The 24,085-nt window shown below is 37.2% G+C and overlaps 1 protein-coding gene across 5 annotated transcripts in view; it reads right to left on the minus strand.

Moving 5' to 3' along the window:
- Positions 1 to 24,085, minus strand: part of LOC126069875 (probable ubiquitin carboxyl-terminal hydrolase FAF-X) — a 173,975-nt gene that overhangs the window by 32,073 nt on the left and 117,817 nt on the right. For all 5 annotated transcript variants that reach the window (XR_007516092.1, XM_049873523.1, XM_049873524.1 and 2 more), the window contains 6 exons: positions 12,403 to 12,511; positions 11,941 to 12,087; positions 11,042 to 11,188; positions 10,180 to 10,402; positions 7,670 to 7,890; positions 5,641 to 5,831 (listed from right to left, as the gene is read on the minus strand). Coding sequence is in view for 4 of the 5 variants with exons in the window: in XM_049873523.1 (XP_049729480.1) it covers positions 5,641 to 5,831; positions 7,670 to 7,890; positions 10,180 to 10,402; positions 11,042 to 11,188; positions 11,941 to 12,087; positions 12,403 to 12,511 (1,038 nt within the window). In the remaining variant the exon portion in view is untranslated. The remainder of the gene's footprint in view (positions 1 to 5,640; positions 5,832 to 7,669; positions 7,891 to 10,179; positions 10,403 to 11,041; positions 11,189 to 11,940; positions 12,088 to 12,402; positions 12,512 to 24,085) is intronic.

A 24,085-nucleotide genomic window follows, 5' to 3' on the forward strand; every position in this document is an offset into this window, starting at 1 on the left:
AACATTACCATGTATGAAGCAGTCTTGCCAATTCAAAGGTTGGGGGCGGGGGGAGAATAGAATATGTAAAATTAAGATCAAACCTGTTGATCAACAGTAGCCAAATTATATATAGTACATGGACCAACTCTAGCCAACTACACATGCTCAGCTTGTGGGCTAAGAAGGTTTTTATATCTTTAAGTGGTTAAAAAATAAAAATAATAGTATTTTATGATAATGAAAATTAAATAAAATCCAAATTTTATGTTCATGAAAAAAGTTTTACTGGCACAGCAATACCCATTTATTTATATACTGTCTATGGCTGCTTTCTTGCCAGGACAGCAGAGCTGTTTTTGATAGTTGCCATCATCGAGTCAGTTCCAACTCATACTGACTCACAGTCTCACCATCTTTTGCTTCTAGGAGTTCCCTGTTGATATACTGCTGCAGCTGTTTTTGAATGATCTTCAGCAAAATTTTGCTTGTTTGTGATATTAATGATATTGTTCTATAATTTCCACATTCGGTTGGATCACCTTTCTTGGGAATAGGCATAAATATGGATCTCTTCCAGTCAGTTGGTCAGGAAGCTGTCTTCCATATTTCTTGGCATAGACGAGTGAGCACCTCCAGCACAGCATCTGTTTGTTGATACATCTCAATTGATATTCCATCAATTCCTGGAGCCTTGTTTTTAGCCAATGCCTTCAGAGCAGCTTGGACTTCTTCCTTCAGTACCATTGGTTCCTGATCATATGCCACCTCTTGAAATGGCTGATAATATTATTACTGATATTGTTCTATAATTTCTGCATGTTATTGGCTCACTGTTCTTGGGAATAGGCATAAATATGGATCTTGTGCAGTTGGCTGGACAGGTAGCTATCTTCCAAAATTCTTGGCATAGATGAGTGAGCGCTCCCAGCACTGCTTCCATTTGCTGTAACAGCTCAACTGGTATTTCATCAATTCCCAGAGCCTTGTTGTGAAAAACATTATTGTCAGTATAGCTTGTACTTCTTCCTTCAATACCATCAGTTCCGGATCATATGCTTCCTCCTGAAATGGCTGAACACTGACCAATTCTTTTTGGTACAGCGACTCTGCGTATTCCTCTGCCTTCTTTTGAGGCTTCCTGTGTTGTTCAGTATTTTCCCTGCAGCACCCTTCAGTATTGCTTTTTTGCAGAGTTGAATACTTGTGATTAATGGACTATAAACCTAAAAAATTTACTACCTGGCCCTTTACAGAAAAAGTTTGCTGATCCATGCTCTAGATTTAACTTCTCACTAAAAGGAAATCTGGGCTGCAGGCGTAAAATCACTTTACTAAAAACAGCTATTTGTGAGTACTATGTGGGGTCCTAAAAGCTTCCAAGTGCCCAACTAGAATGGTGTTCACTCATCCAGAGCAAAAGAGGCAGAAGAAATCCAAAGACTCAAAGAAGAAACTAGCCTGCAGGAGTAGTCTACACAAACCACAACCTCAGCTACCCCAACACCAGAAGACCTAGATGGTGCCTGGCTCTGGCTACTGACCATATTAATCAGGACCACAATAAATGCGTCCTGACAGAATGGGTGAAAATGTGGAACAGAACTTCAAATTCTTAAAATCAAAACCAAAGGAACAGACAAAAGACCTACTGGACTGGTTCAGACTGGAGACATGACAAGACTACTACTGTCCTGAGATACTCTTCAAACCTTGAACCAAAACTATCCCAAGGTCCACTTGTAGCTAAATAATAGACTGGCTCAGAAAATAATGATTATCACGCATAAGTGCTGTGTTTCTTTGAAAAATCACCTATATGAGAACCAACGGTCAATAATCACTTTAAAACAAAGATAAGAACGTAAGGTACGGGGAAACTAGATTAACAGAAATGGCACTACCAAACAAAAATAACGAGAATGATTATGCATTGCAAAGAATGTAACTGATGTCAAGGAACAACCTGTGTAGAGATTGTTTAATGGGAGCCTAATCTGCTATGTAAACCTTCACTGAAAACACAATTTTATTTTTTTTAAATATGTTGGAGAGTGATAAAAATTTTAGCTCAGATGGGGATTCCCAATCTATGACTGCAGCATATCCTTTGGGCATCTGAACCCTATGCTATGAACCTCCTAGACCAAGTAAATCTTCGGCACCAATGGAAGCAGTGGCTGCAATGGTAAGTGGATCTAGACAGTGGCTGCAGAGTATAAAGCCTGAATCCAAGGTGAGAGAAGCGACCTGTGTGGGGCAGGTGACATCACTGAGTTTCCTGCGTGAAAGTTCCTGATGAGTGAGAATGAACACTGGTTTTTAGGAAGGTTAAGTGGGTACTCTCTGAGATGTAAGAAGATGTCTTTTTAGACACTGAGGCCTCAAGCTGGCACTTCTCCTGAACCTCGCCCTTTGCATAATTTTTGTTTCGGTGTATTTCCTTTCTAATATCCTTCTTTTCTATTAAAGTTGTTAACTCAGTTATGTTACTACCATGAATTCTCTGTGATTGTTCAAATGAACCCAATAAAGAATCAGAGTGGTGTGAATGGCTTGTGTCAGAAATGATGAAGTTGGAGACTAGGTATATCTGATCTCCATAGAAATCAGCTTTGTGTTGATTCTCATCCTCAGAATTATTATTACTAGGGGGCAGAGAAAGACAGATCACCAAGTGTAGAACAATTACACAATATTGGATATTATGGCCTAGCCCAGTAAACACAGAACATTAACCATCACCGTCCATCCCTTGTTACCTGACATCTGCACACATCTCCTTACACCGCTTACATCCTTAAACCATGCATCTCCTTAAACCATACATAATCCCCAAATAGAGACAACTGATGAGGTCATACTGGTGCCTAACAGGCTACAACTAACATTCATACAACCAAATATGCATTAGCCCTCTATATATCTCATATTCTAAAAAGGAGGGACAAAAAAAAAAAATAACTATTTTAGCAACCCTACAGGACAGAGTACAGTTGCCCCATAGGGTTTCCAAGGACTTGACTACTACACCACCAGGGCTTCCACACACGCACACAGGCACAGACACACACACACCCCTACCTCTTCAGGATCTGGATCATTAGTAGTCATATTGTAACTGGGTTGATCTAGTGCTCCATTGACTAATCACACAGCATGGCAGTACTAAGAGACAACCTTAGGAATCTCCTGTATTCTAGACATACTCTTCTTTACTGCCATTATTCAATATCTATCCAATTTCCCCTTGGTAAGTAGGATCAATCACATGAGCCATGATGATGATTCCCTTCTTTGCCTATTGATTCAGAGGCATAAGGAGCCCAAAGTGGCCAGGTGGCATTCTTAACTTCCAGTTCAGTAAGTCAGTGTTGCCAGGTGGGAGTGTTCCTCCCTTTGGAACTAAGACCTCTACGCCCTCAGAACTCAGGTTCTCGGGAAACAAATATTTTATGAGTGGATCACAAGGGTTAATAGTGGGTGGTGCCAATCTCATTTCTACCACTTGATTCTCTGACCTGTGAATTCTGGCTATGGGAGAAGTACCACCGTTAAGGACTGAACTGTGTCCTCCGCAAAATTTGTATTGGCTAGGTGATGATCCTCAGTATCGCATGGCTGTCCACCACTGTGTGATCTCATGTGATTATCTTATGTGTTGTAAATCCTAATCTCTGTGATGTAAATTAGGCAGGATAATACATGACTATGTTAATGAGACAGAGCTCAATCTCTATAGGATTAGGTTATATCTTGAGTCACTCTCTTTTGAAACATAGAAGAGAGAAGTGAGGAGAGAGGAAAGGGACCTCAAGTCACCAAGAAAGCAATGGTAAGAGCAGAGTACCTTGTGCTGCGAAGCTCCCCTAACAGTGGAAGATTGATGACAAGGATCTTCCCCCTGAACTGACAGGAAGAGAAAGCCTTTCCCTGGAGCTAGCACACTGAATTTAGACATCTAGCCTCCTACACCATGAGAAAATAAATTTCTGTTTCTTAAAGCCATCCACTTATGGTATTTCACCCTAGGGACAGCGACACTATGACTAAATGGCCAAAGCCACAAGTCCTTTAAAAGTCAGACTATTCTGAATACTGCTTTGGAAACCATGCCTACATTGTCTTTGTCGATTAAGAGTCACTATTTAGCCCCTACCATCATGGAGTCCAATCAGTCCCACTGTACTTTAAGTGTCTTAATTCCACTAGGGCAGTTGCCAACATCAAAAATAGCAACCACAGCAGTGTTCAAGATTGCTGGGGCTTCCACCACAAATTTCCTCCTCATCATTGTGGTAAAAGGTATAACCTTTGGGCACTCTGTGGGTGGGTCCATAGGTTCAACCTGATAAATCAAGTCTAACACGTTCAAATTCCTGAAGGTTTTGGTATCTTCTTCTACGGTATACCGAAGCAGGCCTGACAGTTCAACTTGATTAAGTATAACTACTGCTTAATCCATGCTTCAGTGAGCCAACCAAACCATGAGACCCTTTTCTAACCTCTTGAGTTGGAACACTGATGAAGGATCTGTATTTAGTGGGTCCACATCAATAAACTCAAGACTGATCCAGCTTTATGCTCCTTGTACTATTATGCTACACCTTAACAGGCATTCTCACACATATTCCCCAGGTTTTTGTTTGTATGTATCAACAATCTTATCAAACAGGGATGGAAGAGATAATGGTTTTCCTGGGGTGGCGGCACAGCAGATAAAGATGGAGTAATCTCTTTAGATGCGAGGGTAATGCCACTGCGCAGAAGTGATTCAGGAGAATTTAGGGGTCCTGTGTCCCCAAGTTCTTGATTATCTGCTTATATTGCCCCATTTCAAGTTTCAGGGCCCCATTTCTTCCCAATCAATGTCCTCACTTTAACTTCAAACACCATTCGAGGCTGGGAATTCAATTGGTGTCATAATTCAATGGGACCAGCCAACTAGCTTCCTTATACCTCTCACTCTGACAAAATGTTAGAAAAAATATGCAATATGCAATCACCCATAGACTTGTCTGTCACAGATATTTGATCCACTGATGGTGATATTTTGCTTACTATATCTTTACACAAATAATGTTCACCTTTTATGTTTGTCAACCATGCCTTATACCCACATAGTATTTTAGTAAGCAGCAACACATAAAAAAAAAAAAAAAAGCCATAACTGTGGAAGCTGGCAAATCCTAGAACTGGCAGGTCAGAAGGCTGGCTGCTAGCTCAATTCCCAAGAGTTGGAGGTCAGATGATGGTGTGCCAGATGCAGGATCTAGAGCAAGAGCCAGCTTTTGCAGGGCATCCATACAAACTGGATGTATGTCATACCCTCAAAGAAGCCCCCTTTACTTCAGAAACTTTAGTATGACAGTGAACGCTGTTAATGTTAGATTCAAGATATACCCCACACTACTATCCGCCTCATTAACACAGAGGTTTAGGATTTACATTACGTACAAGGGAGGATAATCGCACAATACCATGAAATGGAGGACAATTAAACAATACTGGGAATCACAGCCTAGCCAAGCTGATGCATAAGATTACCAACCACAGGTACTTTGTTTAAATATTAAATAATTTTATCTTCTCATATGTATTTTAGAACTTTAGTACACTGGGGTGTTTATAAAACTTTCATTATCATCCACCTGTAATTACCTGAAGTGTTTCCAAAATCCTCGGGGCACATAATATTGTAATTGGGAAGCAGCTAAATGACCAAAGATGACCTGGAGGTGTCTTAGAATACCAACATTGTACTCTTTCCTATCTTCTGTTTTACTTAATGCTGGTTTGTCTTCAAACTGGTGAGGATATCCAAATACATCATCTCGAGGATCAACATTACTCTAGATATAAAAAGACACCATTGAGACAAACAACAAAAAGTTAGTGACTGACTCATAAACCTTTCTTTTACATTCCCATTTCCAAAGCATTTAACTCTCAATTTATAATATTTTTGCTTATTCCTGCCATTACGCAAATGAGTTATCATAAAAGAATAACCATGACATTCATTAGTATATAGTGTTTAGTTGAATACACTGATAAAGCCAGGTTGAACTGCAGAGAAATTAGGGCTTTGCACTTAAAAGCTAAGTAACTTTGGGGGAAATAAATCACTTAACCTTTCTAAACATCAGTGTATTTTTAAGGTAATAATGCATCCAATGATTTATATGAAGGACTTGGAATTATTAGCATTCAATAGATCTAGCTAGTAAGAGTAATTACAGCAGCAAGAGAACAGACAAACACCCTCAAGATTATAACCAGATAGCAGCTACCAGGTAGAATTTAGTTATTTTACAATAAATGAAATACCTTTTTATAAGCTTTGGTCTGTGTCTAAGGCTTAAGATAAAAAATGCCTAATTCCTACCCTTGAAAAGCTCACGGTCTAGGAAAATGATCTGCTAAATAGATAACCATAGTGCAGTAGAGTGCAGAGAAAACATATAGCACAGGGTGGCAGACTACAAAGATAAAATGCTTAATTTGTAATTGTATTATATTTTGTCTGCCTCATTTATTTCTTGCCAACACGATTTGTTGTTCTTAGTTGCTGTGAACTTGATTCCAACCCACGGTGACCCATGTGGGCAGAGCAGAACTAATCCACAGGGTTCCTGAGGCTGTGATCTTTCAGAAGCAGATTGTCAGGACTGTCTTCTGGGGTATCTTTACGGGGACTCAAACCACCAACCTCTTGGCTAGCAGCCAAGTGTTTAACTGTGCCACCAATGGACTCCAATTTGTGTTTAAGTCAACATCCTGGAAATAGGAGGGTCTAAGAACTAGGATTTGAATTCCAGTTTTTCTTTGAACAATGGTTCTTAACCAGGTATTGGTTTAAGTACCCCATACAGAGATCCTAAAAAAAAAAGTAGGCATGCCCAGGCCCTAATGCCAGGATTGAGAGAATTGAAGTAGGTGAATATTTCAGAATCTCTGTAAGTGATGACTTAGTACATAAAATCAAAACTAGTTCAGGCTACTAAATAACGTGGGGGAAAAAAAATCATACTTGAATATTCTCTAACTTCTCTAGTTCCTATTAATACAAATGTATTAAAAGGTAAAAGCAAAAGAGAAACACTGTTTGGGTAGAAATATGACCACAATTTAGATCTTTCATAGTCATATATTTAAAAGTCACATCATAATTACATCTGGCTTATGTGCCAGTAAAAGGTAACTTTTTTATTGCTCTATTTCTGCACTGAATACTTTTGGCAGGCAACTTGATTTATCTGTTATTTGTTAACAACACACTGCAGCATTAGTTAAAGTATGGGAAAAATTGTTTCTTTAGCACAACCATAATCTGAAGAGAATATAAAAGTAACCTAAGAATAAGTGGATTATGAAAACTGACATAAATGACTAAAGAAAAATGTAATTTAACTATTAAAAATTGAAGATTTTTAACATTCTACAAACAGTAAATTATAATTACCCTGACACAGCTACTGCTTCCAAGACAAATAGAAAAACTAGTAAAAATGATCAGTTGAAGTTGAAAACCTGATGATGAGGACTATATTATACCCAGAAGTAGTGCTGCGCATCTCATCATCAAATGCAGTTTTAAAAATTTCTAAGGAACTACAATGTTCTTATAGAAAACAATAACATTTGGTATTAGAATCTCAAAACTGGGAGGGAGGGGACAAAAATATACCTCACTGTCCTGCTTCTCATCCCCGAAGATATCATCATCTATATCACCACCTGCGCCTTCAATTGAAAGAATACTGTTCCTGATGGAAGGAATCATGTATAGTTGCTGGATCACAGAATTCATGTAACAAGTGGCACCGGCATTTTTCAGTCCTACAAATCCTTTTGGTGGGCGAGGTCCAACAGGTGGCAGATACTCCCACTCAGTAAGTGCTTCACAAGCTGAGAGAAGAAAAATGATTTTTATAGCACGAAAATAATGATTCCGACTAGTGGAGGCTCCATAAAACTGACAAGTTAATATTAGCAACAATTCCTCACTACTACCACCACGCTGAAGTAGTGCTGTATATTTTCATTTAAATGTGTACCACTATACACATCCTTACCCCAGAACCCGAGTCCATATTTTTACTGATGTTTCTTTGACAGTCTTCTTGAAAGAGTCATATAAAATAGTACAATGTTAAACTTCGATGTTTTAAACACTGTTTCAGGAGCCCTGGTGGTACAGATTCACCTAGTGGCTCCATAGGCTAAAGACCTGGTGATCTGGTCCTATGAAGATTACAGCCTAGCAAACCCTATGGGGCAATTCTACTGTCATACGGAGTTGCTATGAGCTGAAAGTGACATGACAAGACCTAACAATGATCAGTTTTAGTTTTATTTAATCATTGTAAGCTTCTTTAAGAAAAAATACCATTGTTTACTTTCTACAAATTCATGGTGGCATGAACTTTACATAAATAAAATAAAAATACCATAGCTTTCTGAACTTTATATATAAGATCACTTAGGTTCAAGTCATGGTTTTGGCTCTTAAAAACTCTAACACTCAAGCAAACATCTGTTTCCTTTCTTATAAAGTAGTTGTAAAATAACATTTACTTTGCCTATAACCACAGTGTTATTTTAAGGACTTAACGAGATAACAAATTTAAAAGTTGTTTAACACTGTTCATCCCCTCTACACCTAGTATAAAACCAAAACATCCCAGTCATCAATCAGTACTTGTAAAATTGTCTAAATAAATCAAAAGTTTATTGAACTGACTGCTACGTAGGCAATAATTAGTAAACGTTTATGTACTCCTAGATACATGAAGTGAAAAATAAGACAGAGTAAAGAACCCTATATAGTATATTCCCACCTCTGTTGTTTTGTTTTTTTAAAGAAGAACTAATAGGGCAGAGCCTCAGGCAGCTTTGCATCAGAATCCTGTTTCCTTTGCTTGGCTTCCTCCCCCACAGCTTTGAAATTATATGTAAACCCCACTGTATAGTTAAGAATGTTCCTGAGGGAACTTGTATGAACTCCCTACTTGTAAACCTCTTAAAAGTAATTTTTCCACTCGCCCTTGGGGACCAGTATTGGCAGCTTCAGCTCTGACTGACTCCTTTCCCTGTGAAACGAAATAAAGCTGCTCTTCTGCCTTCTCGGCTCGGTTTCTTGTTTACTGGCCAATACAAGTCATGCTGAGTAAGAGCCTAGGGTAATGCCCATGTAATACACTCCCACTTGTGTTTAAATAAACAAAGACGTGTATGTATCTATGGCATGTACAGAGACTATCTGGGAAGACAGACGTGAAGTACCAATAGGAAAAGGGACCAAGAACAAGGGATAGGCAGGAAGCTATTTTTTAGTTAATGCCCTCTTTTATATTTAAAACAATCAAAAAAATCAAACAAATACATAGGTGAAATAAAAACAGTTAAAAAATGAATCTTATCTCTGAATAGATTCCACACAACAAGGAACTGAGGGTCTGCCTTTGTAGGCAGTAACTTTAAGCAGAAACTCCTAAACTATGATTTGGAATTTCCATATACTCTGTAAAAGAGCATAACAAAAATAATTTAAAAGTTCTTTAAGATAGTGAAATTGTAATCAACTATGTATTATTGCTAACAGGCATGTGTTAGTTTTTCCTTAAACTAAATAGACTTAGTGTTCTTATTTTCAATTTTATTTACCTCCCCAATTTTCTGAGTTTATGCTCCTTATATTCAAGATCCAAAGACAACTATCGACTTTGTAAGTTTAGCATTCGTAGCATATAAAAGATGAACTCAAATATTACCTTCTCACAATGTGATCTTCAAAAACATGTATTTCATAGTACACAGATTAAAACATGAAGTAATCTCTAAACGAAGGCTATAAAGGCTTTCAAATGTGTATTTTTAGCTGTAAGTTTAAAATTTTTAGACATCAGATTTGGCTTCTCATTATTGTTGAGATTGGATTTTATTTCAGAAATGATGAAATAAAACTTTTTTTGCTAAATTACCTGGATCACACTCAGGAAAACTTTTAAAATAAATGTTAAAAATTTTTCTACATTAATACTGTTTATAATTGTCTAATTACACATTTGATTGCTAAAACCATTAAAGCTTGTTGCAAAAAGCCCAAACATGAGCCATGTTTCCTAGAAAACAGAATTTTAAACATTACAAACATTATCAACCAGCAAAAACAGCTTTACAATTTAAAATACTTACTTGTTATTGCAGTGCCTATATAATACATTTCAGTCAAACAGTCTACTATTTGTTTGAGATTCCATACACAGCCAACAGCTAAAGCTACAAGTAGTTCAAAACCAGCATTAATGGTAGCTGGTGAACTACAGACTGGAATAGCCTGCTCAGCTGGTAGTTCTCCATTTCTCATATATTGCAGGTAAACTTTGGATGCAGGAAAGATGAAATCATCAATTAATTCCTAAAAAGTTGAAAAATGATTACGTATTATAAACAATAAAATATATTTAAGAAAGAAATGTCTCTGGGAGGAAATAATTTTAAAACTATTTGTCAAAATTTAAGATCTTATTAGACCCCAATATTGTGGTGTGTGTTTTCTAATATTAAAATTCTGCTTCAAATTATTAACTTTAATTAATAAAAATACTAAAAATGTTGGATGTAAAACTTTTGTTCTAAATAAATCTCTTTATAAAATGTGAACTTAAATAACATTAAAATGCATTAAATTAAAACGGTACTTTTTCTTGGAAGTACAAGACGTGATAACAATCATCAAATACTTGAACAGTCTTGTGCAAGACGGTTTTACTTATTTTAAAGTCTGATCAAGTGAAAATTCAGATTTACTCATCAGCAAAATGAAATACAGCTTATTCCCGTTCTAAACAAAATTATCTGAGTTTTAATTTATGAACAGTGACTTTAAACAATCTCTTGAAGATTTATTTAAATATTTAAAATTAACCTGTCAGAAACGGTAAAGAAAAAAGATAAAGGGACATCTCAAAGACATGGTATTATAGATTAGTCAAATGTATTTACTATCAAAAAAAGATTATGCCACCCACTTCAGGACCAAAAAAACTGAACTTACTTTAATGAGATTAGCACCTCCTTTTTCACAACCAATATGATACTTTTTCTCAGACGTTTGAAAAGCTAGTAACTCTCTCGTTACCCCAAGGTGTCCTTCCAAAATGGGCTCTTCAACATCTGTTTCACCTGTTTTTTTAACATCATCCTGCCAAAATAAAAATATCACATGCCTAACTTAGTAGAGAGAGATAGGAAAGGAGAGAGAAGTAAAAAACAGTAGAGAAAGTGAGATCTCAGATACAATTACTTCAGTCATTCAGGCAGTTTCTTATTTTGTCTTCAGCACTCTCCAGGACAGTAACTAAAATGGTAATTTTGCCTCAGAGGGCATTAGACAGTGTCTGGGGAACTTCTGGTTGTCACAGCTGTGGGGAATACTAATGGTATTTAGACGGCAAAAAGGGAGGATGTTGTAAAATATGTCACACTGCACAAGAAAACCTGTTACAACAAAGGATTATCTGGTGCAAATGCCAAGAGTAAGAAATCTTGCTCTAGAGGTAGGCTTTATAAAAACTTTAAGAAAGGCTAATCTCAAGGTCAAAAGCTATATATTTCTGAAATAATTTCTCAGAATTCTGCATAAGTAAAAAGTATTAGGTGGTTAAATGTAAATGAGAATCAGATTGTATTTGATGAAAATTTTTAAAAATCTTCTTTGAAAAGGATAATTTGCAAAAAAGGACAAAAATATCAAAATGGAAAAAAATGAACATCAGTATTCCATGTCACAATCTATAACTTAATCCACCAATGCAAAGTACGTACTTTGTTCCTTTTAATTATTCTCTAGGGCTTTCTGTTTAACTTAAATGCTTAAAACTAAAAACCCTCTTCTAATAAGATGAGCAATTTGTTAACACCAACATGAAAAACTAAACATTAACTGAAACTTACCCTAATCCTCTTGAGCCAATCGATTTCATTGTTGAGAAGAACTTCAGCATTAGGTACATTAATATTGCTATTATAAGCGTAATTAAGAAGATGCTGTAAAAGCGTGAAGTAGTCACCTGAATGTTTACCTCTCTCTCTTGCTGTGGTCTGAAACATTCAATCAAAACAATATGAATTCACAAATGCACACTTAGAATCCATACAATTAAACAACAATATCCAGAGAGACAGGAAATAAACTCACAATACTTTATAATAGGCTCTTTGATATCTATTTTTCCAGGAAAGCAGTATATATTTTAACTTATAAAAAGCAAATAAAAAATCAGTGTACAAATAGTAAATTACCAATATTTTATTTATTTAAACATGGCTGATCTAACCTTAACAAAAGCTAAAATTGTAAATTCCTAAATGCTCGTTTTAAGAATAAACCATACTGATAACTTTAAAATGTCTCACCTCCAAAATGGTGAAGAGCAGAGTAATGAAGAAAAGCAGCGGCCTGTGTCCCATGCAACATCTGGTGCACATTAAAAAAAACTGCTCCTGTGCCAAATGACGAACAGTTCTGAAATAAAAACATTTTAGATTTAATGTACTACCTTCTTAAGAACAACAAAATTATTCTCATTCTGGCCTATCTTTAACAGAATAAACTGATTAGTAGTAAAAATACACTGTAGCCCCCATATGTACTGAGCCAAAAAGACATAATAGATGAACATAAGCTATTTTAAGAATTTCTAAGTTAAAGTTTATTATCTGCCTTCTCAGAACCTTTAATATACATGGTGAATCAGGCATGGGTGGGAAGGGATTATGTCAAAGGCACAGGCATATGAATAAAATGTAAGCCTATAGTTTTTGCAGGGTATCTTTTCACACATTTTGTGGAACAGTTTTTTTTAAATTGATGAGTTGTGCTTTTGAGGAGTTGTGCTTTGGAGTATCATGGAGACTTTCTGAATAAGAATATATCTGAAGACATCCCTGGCTGTATTATGTCAGTAGTTCTCAAAGTATGGTTCTCAGACCAGGAACATCAACATCACTGGGGAAACTACAAACTTTTTAGATTTGCAAATTCTTGAGTCCTAGTCCGTATTTACCCAATCGGAAACTCTGCAGGAGAGGCCCGGCAACCTGTCTTCCAAAAAGCTTCCAATGATACTTGCGTTTTGAATACCACTCAAACGTTACACTGTAAAATATCTTCTCTTTGATTACCACTCAAACACTCTATTGTAAAATATTTTCTGAGAAGTCACAGGAAACACCTTTCTCTAATCTCAGTACTAGGAACTTCATCTCATCATTATTTATCTACATATAAAAAAATACCGCATAATATACTGATCTCTGTAGAATGAACACTCCAAGAGTACATGTCTTTTTAGTTTACTGCCATGCCTTTAGAATCTAGCACATAGGAGGTATACACACAATAAATGGTTATCATATTAGTAACCACTATTTGCTTACAAGCTGAAAGTTTGCATCCACCATTTGAAAATGAGAATTCTGTAGTCACAGTAAGAAGAAGCCATTGGAATTCACTTTTAAACCAGCTTCAGTGAACAAGCTTTTCCAAACCAACAAATCAATGTTAGTCCTTGTTTTCAAACATAAGCCAGTCAGGATAGGGTGCCAACACATTTCTATAGCAACAATAGTCTTAATTGGAGTAAAGTGACTTCTAGAGATGTTAGTTCATACACACCTCTGAAAAATTGGGCAATGCCTTAATTTCACACTGTACTTTGCTCAGATCAACTGAGCCTGACCAGCATAGTCCTCCTTTAATATAAAACCAAAAACCAAAGCAGCTGTCATCAAGTTGGGTCCAACTTATGTCAACCTCCTATGCTTCAGGGTAGGACTGACTGTGATCTTGTGGAAGTAGATTGCCAGGGCTTTCTTCTGAGGCACCTCAAGTGGACTTAAATCTCCCAACTTTCAGGTAGCAATTCTCTGCCTTAATATTTTGCACCACCCAGGTACTCCTGCTTTAACAGTTTATATAATAAGCTAATTTTTATCCCCAGGTATTGAATAGTAACCTCATAATCTACTGACAAAAATAAGTTTTTCAAAATAAATTAAGTCTTTATTTATTTATTTTCAAAGGCTTTGCTTTATTGATGGCAGAGATCCAGGTATGCAGAACCCAGGCTAAGACATGTTAGGTGTTATAACTAAGCATGACTTTTATGAACAACTGATAGAATAATTTAAGAGACAATTAAAAAACAAAAAACAAACAAAAAAACACCAACATAAATAACACCAAAATAAAAAAATCTGACATCTATGACACAAAATTAGGAGGTCAATGTATTTTAATCAGATTTATAAACTGGCTAAAAACATAAAACATAAGCATCTTACATGAAAATATATCCTGAAATTAGAAAACTGACTAGTTCTTTAAAAGTTAATATTGCCAGCTGAGTAGGGAAGATGGCACTGTGAGCAGTTTCACACTTCTATGTCCCCACATGACCACCGAAAAACAGATTATTAGTACAATCAACTGCATAAGAACTCTAAAAAGCAACCGGAGAACTGTAGCAACTAAGCAATACTAATACAAGAAAAATGCAGTTCTACACAGCAGAAAATCTTTTTCTACTTCTCACCCTCCACCCTTCCATAGAGCTCTGGAGGCAGGGGCGGCAGGCCACACAACTCTCTCTGAGAGGCCAAAACTGTGGCTGTGGAGTGAGCAGAGCAGACAGTTGGCAAACTCTTTGGTTGTGTCCCTTGGAATTTGTCTGGGAGCAACCTGAAGGACTGATATGGGGGTATGCTCCTCTCATTTTGGCCTGCCTCAGAGCTCATGCAGTGTGAAGAGAGAATATCAGAAGGCAATGCCTGAAGCTGTAACTATTCTGACCCATTTGACAGTAAACAGCCTGACTGGAGAATGTAGTTAAATCCTACTGCAGAAGAGGCCAAAATGACAAATTATTGCCAAAAAAAAAAGCACTTTCAAAATACACAACGGGTACTGAGAAAGCTATGCACACGCTTGAGGAAAAATGCATGCATACTTGGCAAACATTTTAGAAGACCCCGAGGTTTCACCTCAGACTGATCCTAAGCATGCTGCAGCAAGCCTGCTGAAGAAGAGTCCCAACACAGAGTCAAGGTATAAAGGCAGGAAGAAATGTTTGTTTTTGAATTTTAATTATCTTTCTTTTAAAACAACAGTTGGGCACAGACTAGGAAACAGTCTTCGGTGTCCACACATGTCCAGGAGGTCAGTTGTATAAATAATTACAAGGTTTCACTGAACAAACTACTGTGGCTTTGTGAAAAAAAAAAAAAAACTCAAACCCTAGCTAAATATAATTTTACTATGACAGTCAGTGGTCCTAGTTTCAACAGAAGTAAAAAAAAAACGTGAGGCATAAAAAGAAAACATGGTCCACTCAAAAGAACAAAATGAAGAGACAAAAACTGTCTCATGGAAACCCACATATTGATCTTTAAAACGATAATATTAAATATGCTCAAAAAATTAAAGGAAATCAAGAAATTGATTCATGAACAAAATGAGAATACCAATAAAGACACAGACCTATAATATAAAAAGAAACAAAAATTTGCTAGGAATGAAAAATTCTCTGGTGGAATTCAATAGAAGAATACAGCAGGCAGAAGATTCAATGAGCTGGAATACAACTGATATCAAACCTCAGAGGAAAAAACAAATAAATGTAGACATAGCTCAAATGAACAGTGGGACACAATCAAGTGAACGTAATTAACATACACAGGAGAATGCCTGAAAACATTAGTGGCAGAAAACTTTCCAAACTTGACACAGGACATAAATATACACATACAAGAAGCTTAACAAATCTCAAGTAGCATAAACCCAAAAAGACCTACATTGAGATACATTATAATCAACCTATAACCAACCTCTGGAACACTAAAGAGAGAACTCTGAAAGTAGCAAGAGAAAACAGAATTGTCACATGTAAAGGACCCTCAATATAATTAGGAGTCAATATCTTCTTAGGAACAATAGGGGCCAGACGCAGCAGGTGGCACATTTTACCTGTTTTAAGAAAAGAACTGTCAACCAAGAATTTTCTATCTGGCAGAACAGTCCTTCGAGAATGAGGGAAAATAAAGAAATTCACAGATTAAAAAAAAAAAAAAAAAGGCTGAGGGTGTCCAACATAGGTAGACCTGAACTACAAGAAATGCTTAAGAGGGAGTACTTCAAATAAAAAAGAAAAGGACGGTAACTTGAGAAACATATGATAAAAACAAACAAAAAAACACAAAAGGTATTTCAACGAGCAACACGGGTCAGTTTCAAGGTTTGTAATGCTAATTATTACATTCTACATGACTGAAAATGACAATTTCATACAAACAATTTTGCATTACTGGGAACAAGCAGAATAGGAATAGAGTTTTTTTTTTTTAGCTTATGTTACTGATGTCAAATTGCTATCAATTCAAACCTGGCTATAATAAATTTACGATGTCAAGTGAAATCCTCCAAGTAACCACAAAGAAAGTATTTTCAAAATATACATAAAAGAAATAATCAAAATGATTCACTACAAAAAAATTAAACACAAAAACAGGCAGTACTGGAGGAAATGAGGGACAAAGAATGTGTAAGACAAACAACAGCAAAAGGCAGGAGTTCATGCTCGTAATAAATATCTTTTATTGTGGGTTAAGTGCAAGTTTACAATTCAACTCAGTTTCAGAAACGAACACTTACACACATTGTTATGTGACCCTAGTTGCTTTCCTTACAATGTGACAGCACACCCTTCCTCTCCACCCTATACTCCCCATGTCCATTCAACCAGGTCTTGTCCCTGTCTGCCTTCTTATCTCGCCTCCAGACGGGAGCTGCCCACATAGTCTCATGTGCCAAGCAGCTCACTTCTCACCAGTATCACTTCCTGTCTTATAATGCACTCTAATCTCTGTCTGAACAGTTGGCTTTGGGAATGGTTCCTGTCTTGGGCTAACAGAGGGTCTGGGGACCATGACCTCCAGTGTCCTTCTAGTCTCAGTCAGACAATTAAGTACGATCTTTTTACAAGAATTTGAAGTCTGCATCCCATGGCTCTCCTGCTTCCTCAGGGGTTCTCTGTTGTGTTTCCTCTAAGGGCAGTCACTGGTTGTAGCCAGGCACCATCTAGTTCTTCTGGTCTCAGGCTGATACAGTGTCATAGTATCTGGTTTATGTGGCCCTTTCTGTCTCTTGGGCTCATGTTTTCCTTGTGTCTTTGGTGTTCTTAATTCTCCTTTGCTTCAGGTGGGTTGAGACCAATTGATGCATCTTACATAGTTGCTTGCTAACGTTTAAACCCCAGATGCCATTTAGCAAAGTGGGATGGTGAACATATTCTTAAAATACTTTGTTATGCCAATTGACCTAGATGTCCCCTCAAGCGATGGTCCCCAGACTCCCAGCCCCTACTACTCTGCCCCTCCAACTGTTCGGTTGTATTCAGGAAACTTCTCAGCTTTTGGATTAGTCCAGTTGTGCTGACTTCCCCTGTACTGTATGCTGTACTTCCCTTCACCTAAAATAATTAGGGAATACCTCTCTCCCTCCCTCTTCACCCTTGTAACTATCAAAGAACATTTCTGTCTGCTTTTAAATGTTTTCTTGAGTTCTTGTAATAGTGGTCTCATACAGTATTTGTCCTTTTATGGCTGACTAATCTCACTCGACATAATGCCTTCCAGTCTTCCATGTTATGTTTGACGGATTTCATTGTTCTTTATCATTGTGCAGTATTCTATTGTGTGAATATACCATAATTCGTTTATCCATTTCATCTGCCAATGGGCATCTAGGTCATTTCTATCTTTCTGCTGCTGTAAACAGTGCTGCAATGAACATGAGTATGCACATATCTATTTGTGTTAAGGCACTTATTTATCTAGGATATATGCCACAGACTGCAATTGCTGGATCATATGGTACTTCTATTTCTAGCTTTCTAAGGAAGCGTCAAATCAATTTCCAAAGTGGTTACAGACCATTTTATACTCCCACCAGCATTGTATAAATGTTTCAGTCTCTCCACAAGCACTCCAGCATTTACCATTTCTATTTTTTGGATTAACACCAGCCTTGTTCGGGTAAGATGGTATCTCCTAGTGGTTTTGATCTGCATTTCCATAATGGCTAATAATCGTGAGCATTTCCTCATGCATCTGTTAGCTGCCTGAATGTCATCTCTGGAGAAGTGTCTGTTCATATTCTCTGCTTGTTATTTAACTGGGTTGTCTTTTTGTTGTTGAGGTTTGCAGTATCTTGTAGATCTTAGAGATTCGATGCTCACTGGATTTTTCATAGCACAAATTTTTTCCCAGTCTGTAGGTTGTCTTTTTACTCTTTTGGTGAAGTCTTTGGGTAAGCGTAAGTGTTTCATTTTTAGGAGCTCCCGGTTATCTAGTTTCTCTTCTGATGTTTGTGCATCGTTGGTAATGTTTTATATACTGTTTATGCCATGTATTAGGGCTCCTAGCATTGTCTCTAGCTTTTCTTTCATGATCTTTAGTGTTTTAGATTTTATATTTAGGTCTTTGATCCACTTTGAGTTAGTTTTTGCGCATGGTGTGAGGTGTGGGTCTTGTTTAATTTTCTTGCAGATGGATATCCAGTTGTGCTGGCACCATTTTTGTTAAAGAGATTGTGTCGTCTCCCGAGTTAATGGACTTTGGGCCTTTCTCGAGTATCAACTGCTATTAAGTGGACGATTTACGTCTGGATTCTCAATTCTGTTCCACAGGTCTATATATTTGTTGTTGTACCAATAACAGGGCGTTTTGACTACCGTTTAGGTTCTAAAATCAGGTAGCGTGAGGCCTACCACTTTGTTCTTCTTTTTCAGTAATGCTTTTGTGGATTCTTTAGGATTTTCTGTGTATAACATATCATTTGCAAATAGAGATACTTTTACTTCTTCCTTACCAACTTGGCTGCCCTTTATTTCTTTTTCTAGACCTCCAGCACAACGCTGAGTAAGAGCAGTGATAAAGAGTATCCTTGTCTGGTTCTTGTTCTAAAGGTGAATGCTTTCAGAATACCTCCATTTAGAATGATGTTGGCTTTGCATAAATGCCCTTTATTATGTTGAGGAATTTTCCTGCTATTTCTATTTTGCTAAGAGTTTTTATCATGAATGGGTGTTGAACTTTGTCAAATGCCTTTTCCGCATAATTTGACAAAATCATGTGATTCTTGTCTTTTGTTTTATTTATGTGATGGATTACATTAATTTTTTTTCTAATGTTGAACCATCCCTGCATACCTGGTATGAATCCCACTTGGTCATGGTGAATTATTTTCTTGATATGATGTTGAATTCTACTGGCTAGAATTTTGTTGAGGATTTTTGCATCTATGTTCATCAGGAATATAGGTCTGTAATTTTTTTTTTTGGTGGTGTCTTTACAAAGTTTTGTTGTCAGGGTTATGCCAGCTTCCCTCTGTTTTAATGCTGTCATCTTTCACATAATGACATATCTGTTTCCCTGTTTTAGCAACATCTCTGTTTCCCTGTTTTAAGTGTTTTAGGTTTGATTTGTTTTTTGATTTTTCTATCTGGGTTGACACCAGGTTGCTCTCTCCTGTGTTCCTGTCCTTGGGTTGATACCTGATATTATTGATTTTCTAACCAAAGAACTGCTTTTAGTATCTCTTGTAGTTTTGGTTTGGTATTTACGAATTCCCTAAACTTCTGTTTAAATGGAAGTGTCCTCATTTCACCTTCTTATTTGAGAGACAGTTTTGCTTGCTATTTCTTTTTGGCAACTTTTCCCTTCAAAGTTTTATATATGTCATCCTATTGCCTTCCTGCTGCATGGTTTCTGCTTAGTTTGCGCTTATTCTTATTGACTCTCCTTAGTAGTGTTTTCCATTTTTCTGTAGCTGCGCTTAAAATTCTATCTCTGGTTTTGTCAAGTGTGATTATAATATGTCTTGGTGACTTTCTTTTGGGATCTACCTTGTGTGGGGTTTGAAGAGCAACTTGGGCAGATACCTTCTAATCTTTCATGGTATCAGGGAGGTTTTCTGCCAACAGGGCTTCAACAATTCTCTGTATTTTTCTGTTCTCTCTCCCCTGTTCTGGTATTCCACTCGTTGATTATTCATGTTGATAGGGTCCCACATAATTCTTAGGGTTTCCTCATTTTTTAATTTTTTATTTGATTCTTCCTCAAATACGTTGGTACTAAGTGTTACTATTAAGTCCCACTAATTCTGACTTCCACTGCCTCAACTCTGTTCTTATGACTTTTTATTGAATGGTGTAATTCTGAAATTTTATTGTAAACATTCTGAATGTTTGCTGTTCTTGCAAGTCTACTAAATTTGTCATTATGCTTTTGTCTAATCTGCTTTAGTTCTTCTAATGCTTTGTCAGTGCATTCCTTAGCTTGTTCTGCATTTCGCCTGATCTTCCTGGTCTCTTGAAGAGTTCTGTATATTAATCCTTTGTTTTCTATTTCCGGTAATTCCAGCAATTCTCTTCATCCAGAAGATTTCTTGATTCTTCGTTTTGGGAGCCTGCTGAGTCCATTGTGGTCTGTCTCTTCATGTGATTCATGTGTCTGTTGTCTCTGAGCCATGAATACGTTATTGCATTTTATTTATTTTGTTTGCTTACTGTGTCCTAGCTTCTTGCTTTGTTTTGATATTCCAAAGTACCCTGCTTGAGTGAGCTAGTTTGATTATTGGTGCCTTTGAAGCTCTAACGTCCTGTCACTAGGTGGTCAGAGCTGTTTATAGGTATGTGAGCACAGGAGTCTGTCCACTTTTCCTGTATGGATTCAGATCTGATGTCCAGGTAGTTGGTAACAAAGTGCATGGTGCAGGCTCTCACAGTCCTTGATGAGCAAGTGTGATTGGTGTAGGCACAGGTATCTGGCTGCAGTAGGGGGTCACATGCTGAGTTAAAATGAGCCTGACAACTGCCCTTCAGTGTGAGGAAAGTGTGTCCCTGTTCCCTAGAGTGCACAGTTGGGTGGGTCTGCAAACAGACTATGGGAAGCCAGTGCTGCTGGCTGTAAGGACTGAGACGCATGACATATTCTTGGACCACTGTCGTGGGTGGCTAGGTGTCACTGATGGAGCCACTAGTCCTCAGGCCCCTGATGTGGGTAGGTGAGGACCCTGCTTAATAAGCAGAGCCATGTTAAATGACACAAATTTGCCTCTCACTGTGCACCCGTTATACCTGTGCCTAGGCAAAGGAGCTCTTTCTGCCCTGAGTTCCTGGCTTAGTGGAGTGAGGTTATTTTTTCCTTGTTTGTTAATCTCTTTCGTCTCCAAGGTCAGGAGAATGGCTCAGGGTGGGTGTGCAGTCCTTCTTCCAGCCAAGGGGATGCAGCCAGCTGAAACCCAGTGCAGAGTGGGAAGGGAGCAGATAAGTGAGTGAGAGGTTTTTCCTGAAGGGGTATTTTTGGATTGTGGTAGGTCAAATGCAAGTACTTATCGTTTGGCAATTGTGGGCTACTTCTCGCTTGTTCTAGAGGGCTGAACAGACTTTCTGCTGTTTGGCCTCCCCCGATGTGGAAAATGGGTCCCAAACGCCTCTGCTTGCCTCACTGTGCTCGCAACACTGGCAGAATTGGCTGGGTCAGGTCTGGCAACTCCTTGCTGCTTCTGAACCACTTCTCCCTCCCCCTGCCACTAAGTCCAATTCCCCAACTTTGCCTTTGATGTTCAGGCCTCGTAGATTGTCATATAAAATCTAATTCACTTGTTTTTCGGATCTTTGTTATAAGAGGGACCACAAAAAGCATCTGACTACTCCACCATCTTGGCCCTGCCTCTCTAATGGTAATTATTTTAAATATAAATGGATTAAGCTGTTTAATCAAAAGGTAGAGAGAAGCATATGCAATAAAAAAAAAAATGACCCGTCTACATGCAGTCTAAAGAGACACACCTCAGACCAAATGCAAATGGCCTCCAAGTGAAAGTAAAAAAAATTCTATCCAATAGTAACCAAAAAGGAGCTGAGATGGTGATGTTAATATAAGATAAAACAGACTTTATGTAAAAATCTATCACTAAAGACAAAGATCATTATATGTTAACAGGGCCAGAAGAGCTTAAGAAGATGTAACGATCATAAATATGTTTACACCAAACATCAGAGATTCAAAATACATTAAATGCTGATAAAAGTGAAGGTACAAATAGACAGCTGTACAATAACAGTTCTTTTTTTTTCTTTGATGTGCAATTAGGTCTTACAAGGAAATGGCAGAGTCAAGCAGCACTGGTAGTAGTCCACACTGAGCCCCTCTCTCCCCAGCTCACCACAAGTTTTGGTCCCTAAGGCTTCATCCACTAGTTTCCTGCAGTGTTCATGGGGTCACTTGAGGGCCTCTGCATAGTGATTAAGGGCCTGGGAAAGGGCTGTGACAGCTCCTATTACACGGCTTAGGTCCAAGGATGGGGAGACTGTCTCACACATTTTGACCATGTTTTCTTTATGCTGAGGTGTAATCTGGAGAAGGACATCAATGTTGACAAAGTAGAGAGTCAGCAAAAAAGAGGATGGCCCTCAATGAGATGGACTGACACAGTGGCTACAACATGGGGCTAAGGCATAACAATTGTGAGGATGGTGCAGGACCAGGCTGTACTCCATCCTGCAGTACAAAGGGTCACTATGAAATGGAACGGATTTCACAGCACCTAACAACAATAATAGTTGGAGACTTTAATATACCACTTACTGAAAATAATGTACAAAACATCTAGAAATACAGAAGTAAACAGAGGATTTGAGTAAAACCCCCTACTTGCACGTGAGTTACAATTAACTCCACTGCAACCAACAATGACAAGATCATAAAATTAACCTGACTTAAAAGACATATATAGAACACGCTACTCAACAACAGCAAAACATACATTCTTTTTCAGAGCACATAAGCCATTCTGGAGGACAAACTATATGATATGGCCAAGAAACAAGTTTCTATAAATTTAATAAGACTGAAATTATTCAAAGTCTCTTCTCCAAACACAATGGATTAAATTGGAAATCAATTACACAAGGAACACCGGAAATTAAACAAATATGTAGAAATTAAATAACACATTATTAAACAATCAGTGGGAAGAAATAAAAACTGAAATGTGAAAGTGCTTAAAAGTGAATGAAAATACAAACACAATATACTAAAACTTAGAGGATGGGGAAAGGTAGTCCTTAGGGAAATTTATAGAAGTAAATTCCTACATTTAATAAATAACGAAAATCTAAAGTTGATACCCTAACTTTTCAACTCGAAGAACTAGAAAAAGAGAACACCAAACCCAAAGTTATCTAAACACAGGAAATTACAAAATTCAGAATGGAGGTTAAAAAAAAAAAAAATAGAAACAGAAAAACACCAGAGAGAATGAAAGACAGTTGAAGTTGGTTCTTTGAAAGGATTAATGTCAAACCTTTAGCCGGACGGACAAAGAAAAAGATGCAAATCTTGTATTAGAAATGAAAGTGAAGACTTACTACTGAGCTTATAGCAATAAAAAGGATAATATAAGAATACTATGAATAATTGTATGCCAACAAACCAGATAACTTAGATGAACCAATTCTTAGAAACATATAAACTTCCTAAACTGAAATAAAAATAAAAACAAAATTCTGATGGATGTATTGTAGCAAGTGAAGATAGTGAAAAGTAATATCCTGAAAGCAGCTGTTAGGGAAATTCGATCAAATATTTAAAGAAGACCTGACACCAATCTTTCTCAAATTCTTCCAAAATGTACAAAGGAAGTAACATTTCCTAACCCATGTTATTTGGTCAGCATTACCCTGATACCAAAGCCAGACAGAGAGACCACAAAAACAGAAAACTACAGGTTAATACCTCTTGTGAATAGATACAAAATTTCTAAATAACAGTAAATAAAATGCAACAAAACATAAAAAGAATTACACACCATGGCCAAGTGAGATTTATCCAGGAAATGCAAGGGAGGTTCAAAATAAGAAAACTCGTCAATGTAATACACAACACATGAATAAAGAACAGCAATGAAATGATCTTCTTAATTCATAAAAAACAACTGACAAAAATCCAACACCCTTTTTCAAATTAGAAACTCTAA

Source organism: Elephas maximus, chromosome Y, assembly GCF_024166365.1.
Source record: "Elephas maximus indicus isolate mEleMax1 chromosome Y, mEleMax1 primary haplotype, whole genome shotgun sequence".
Lineage (NCBI taxonomy): Eukaryota > Metazoa > Chordata > Mammalia > Proboscidea > Elephantidae > Elephas > Elephas maximus.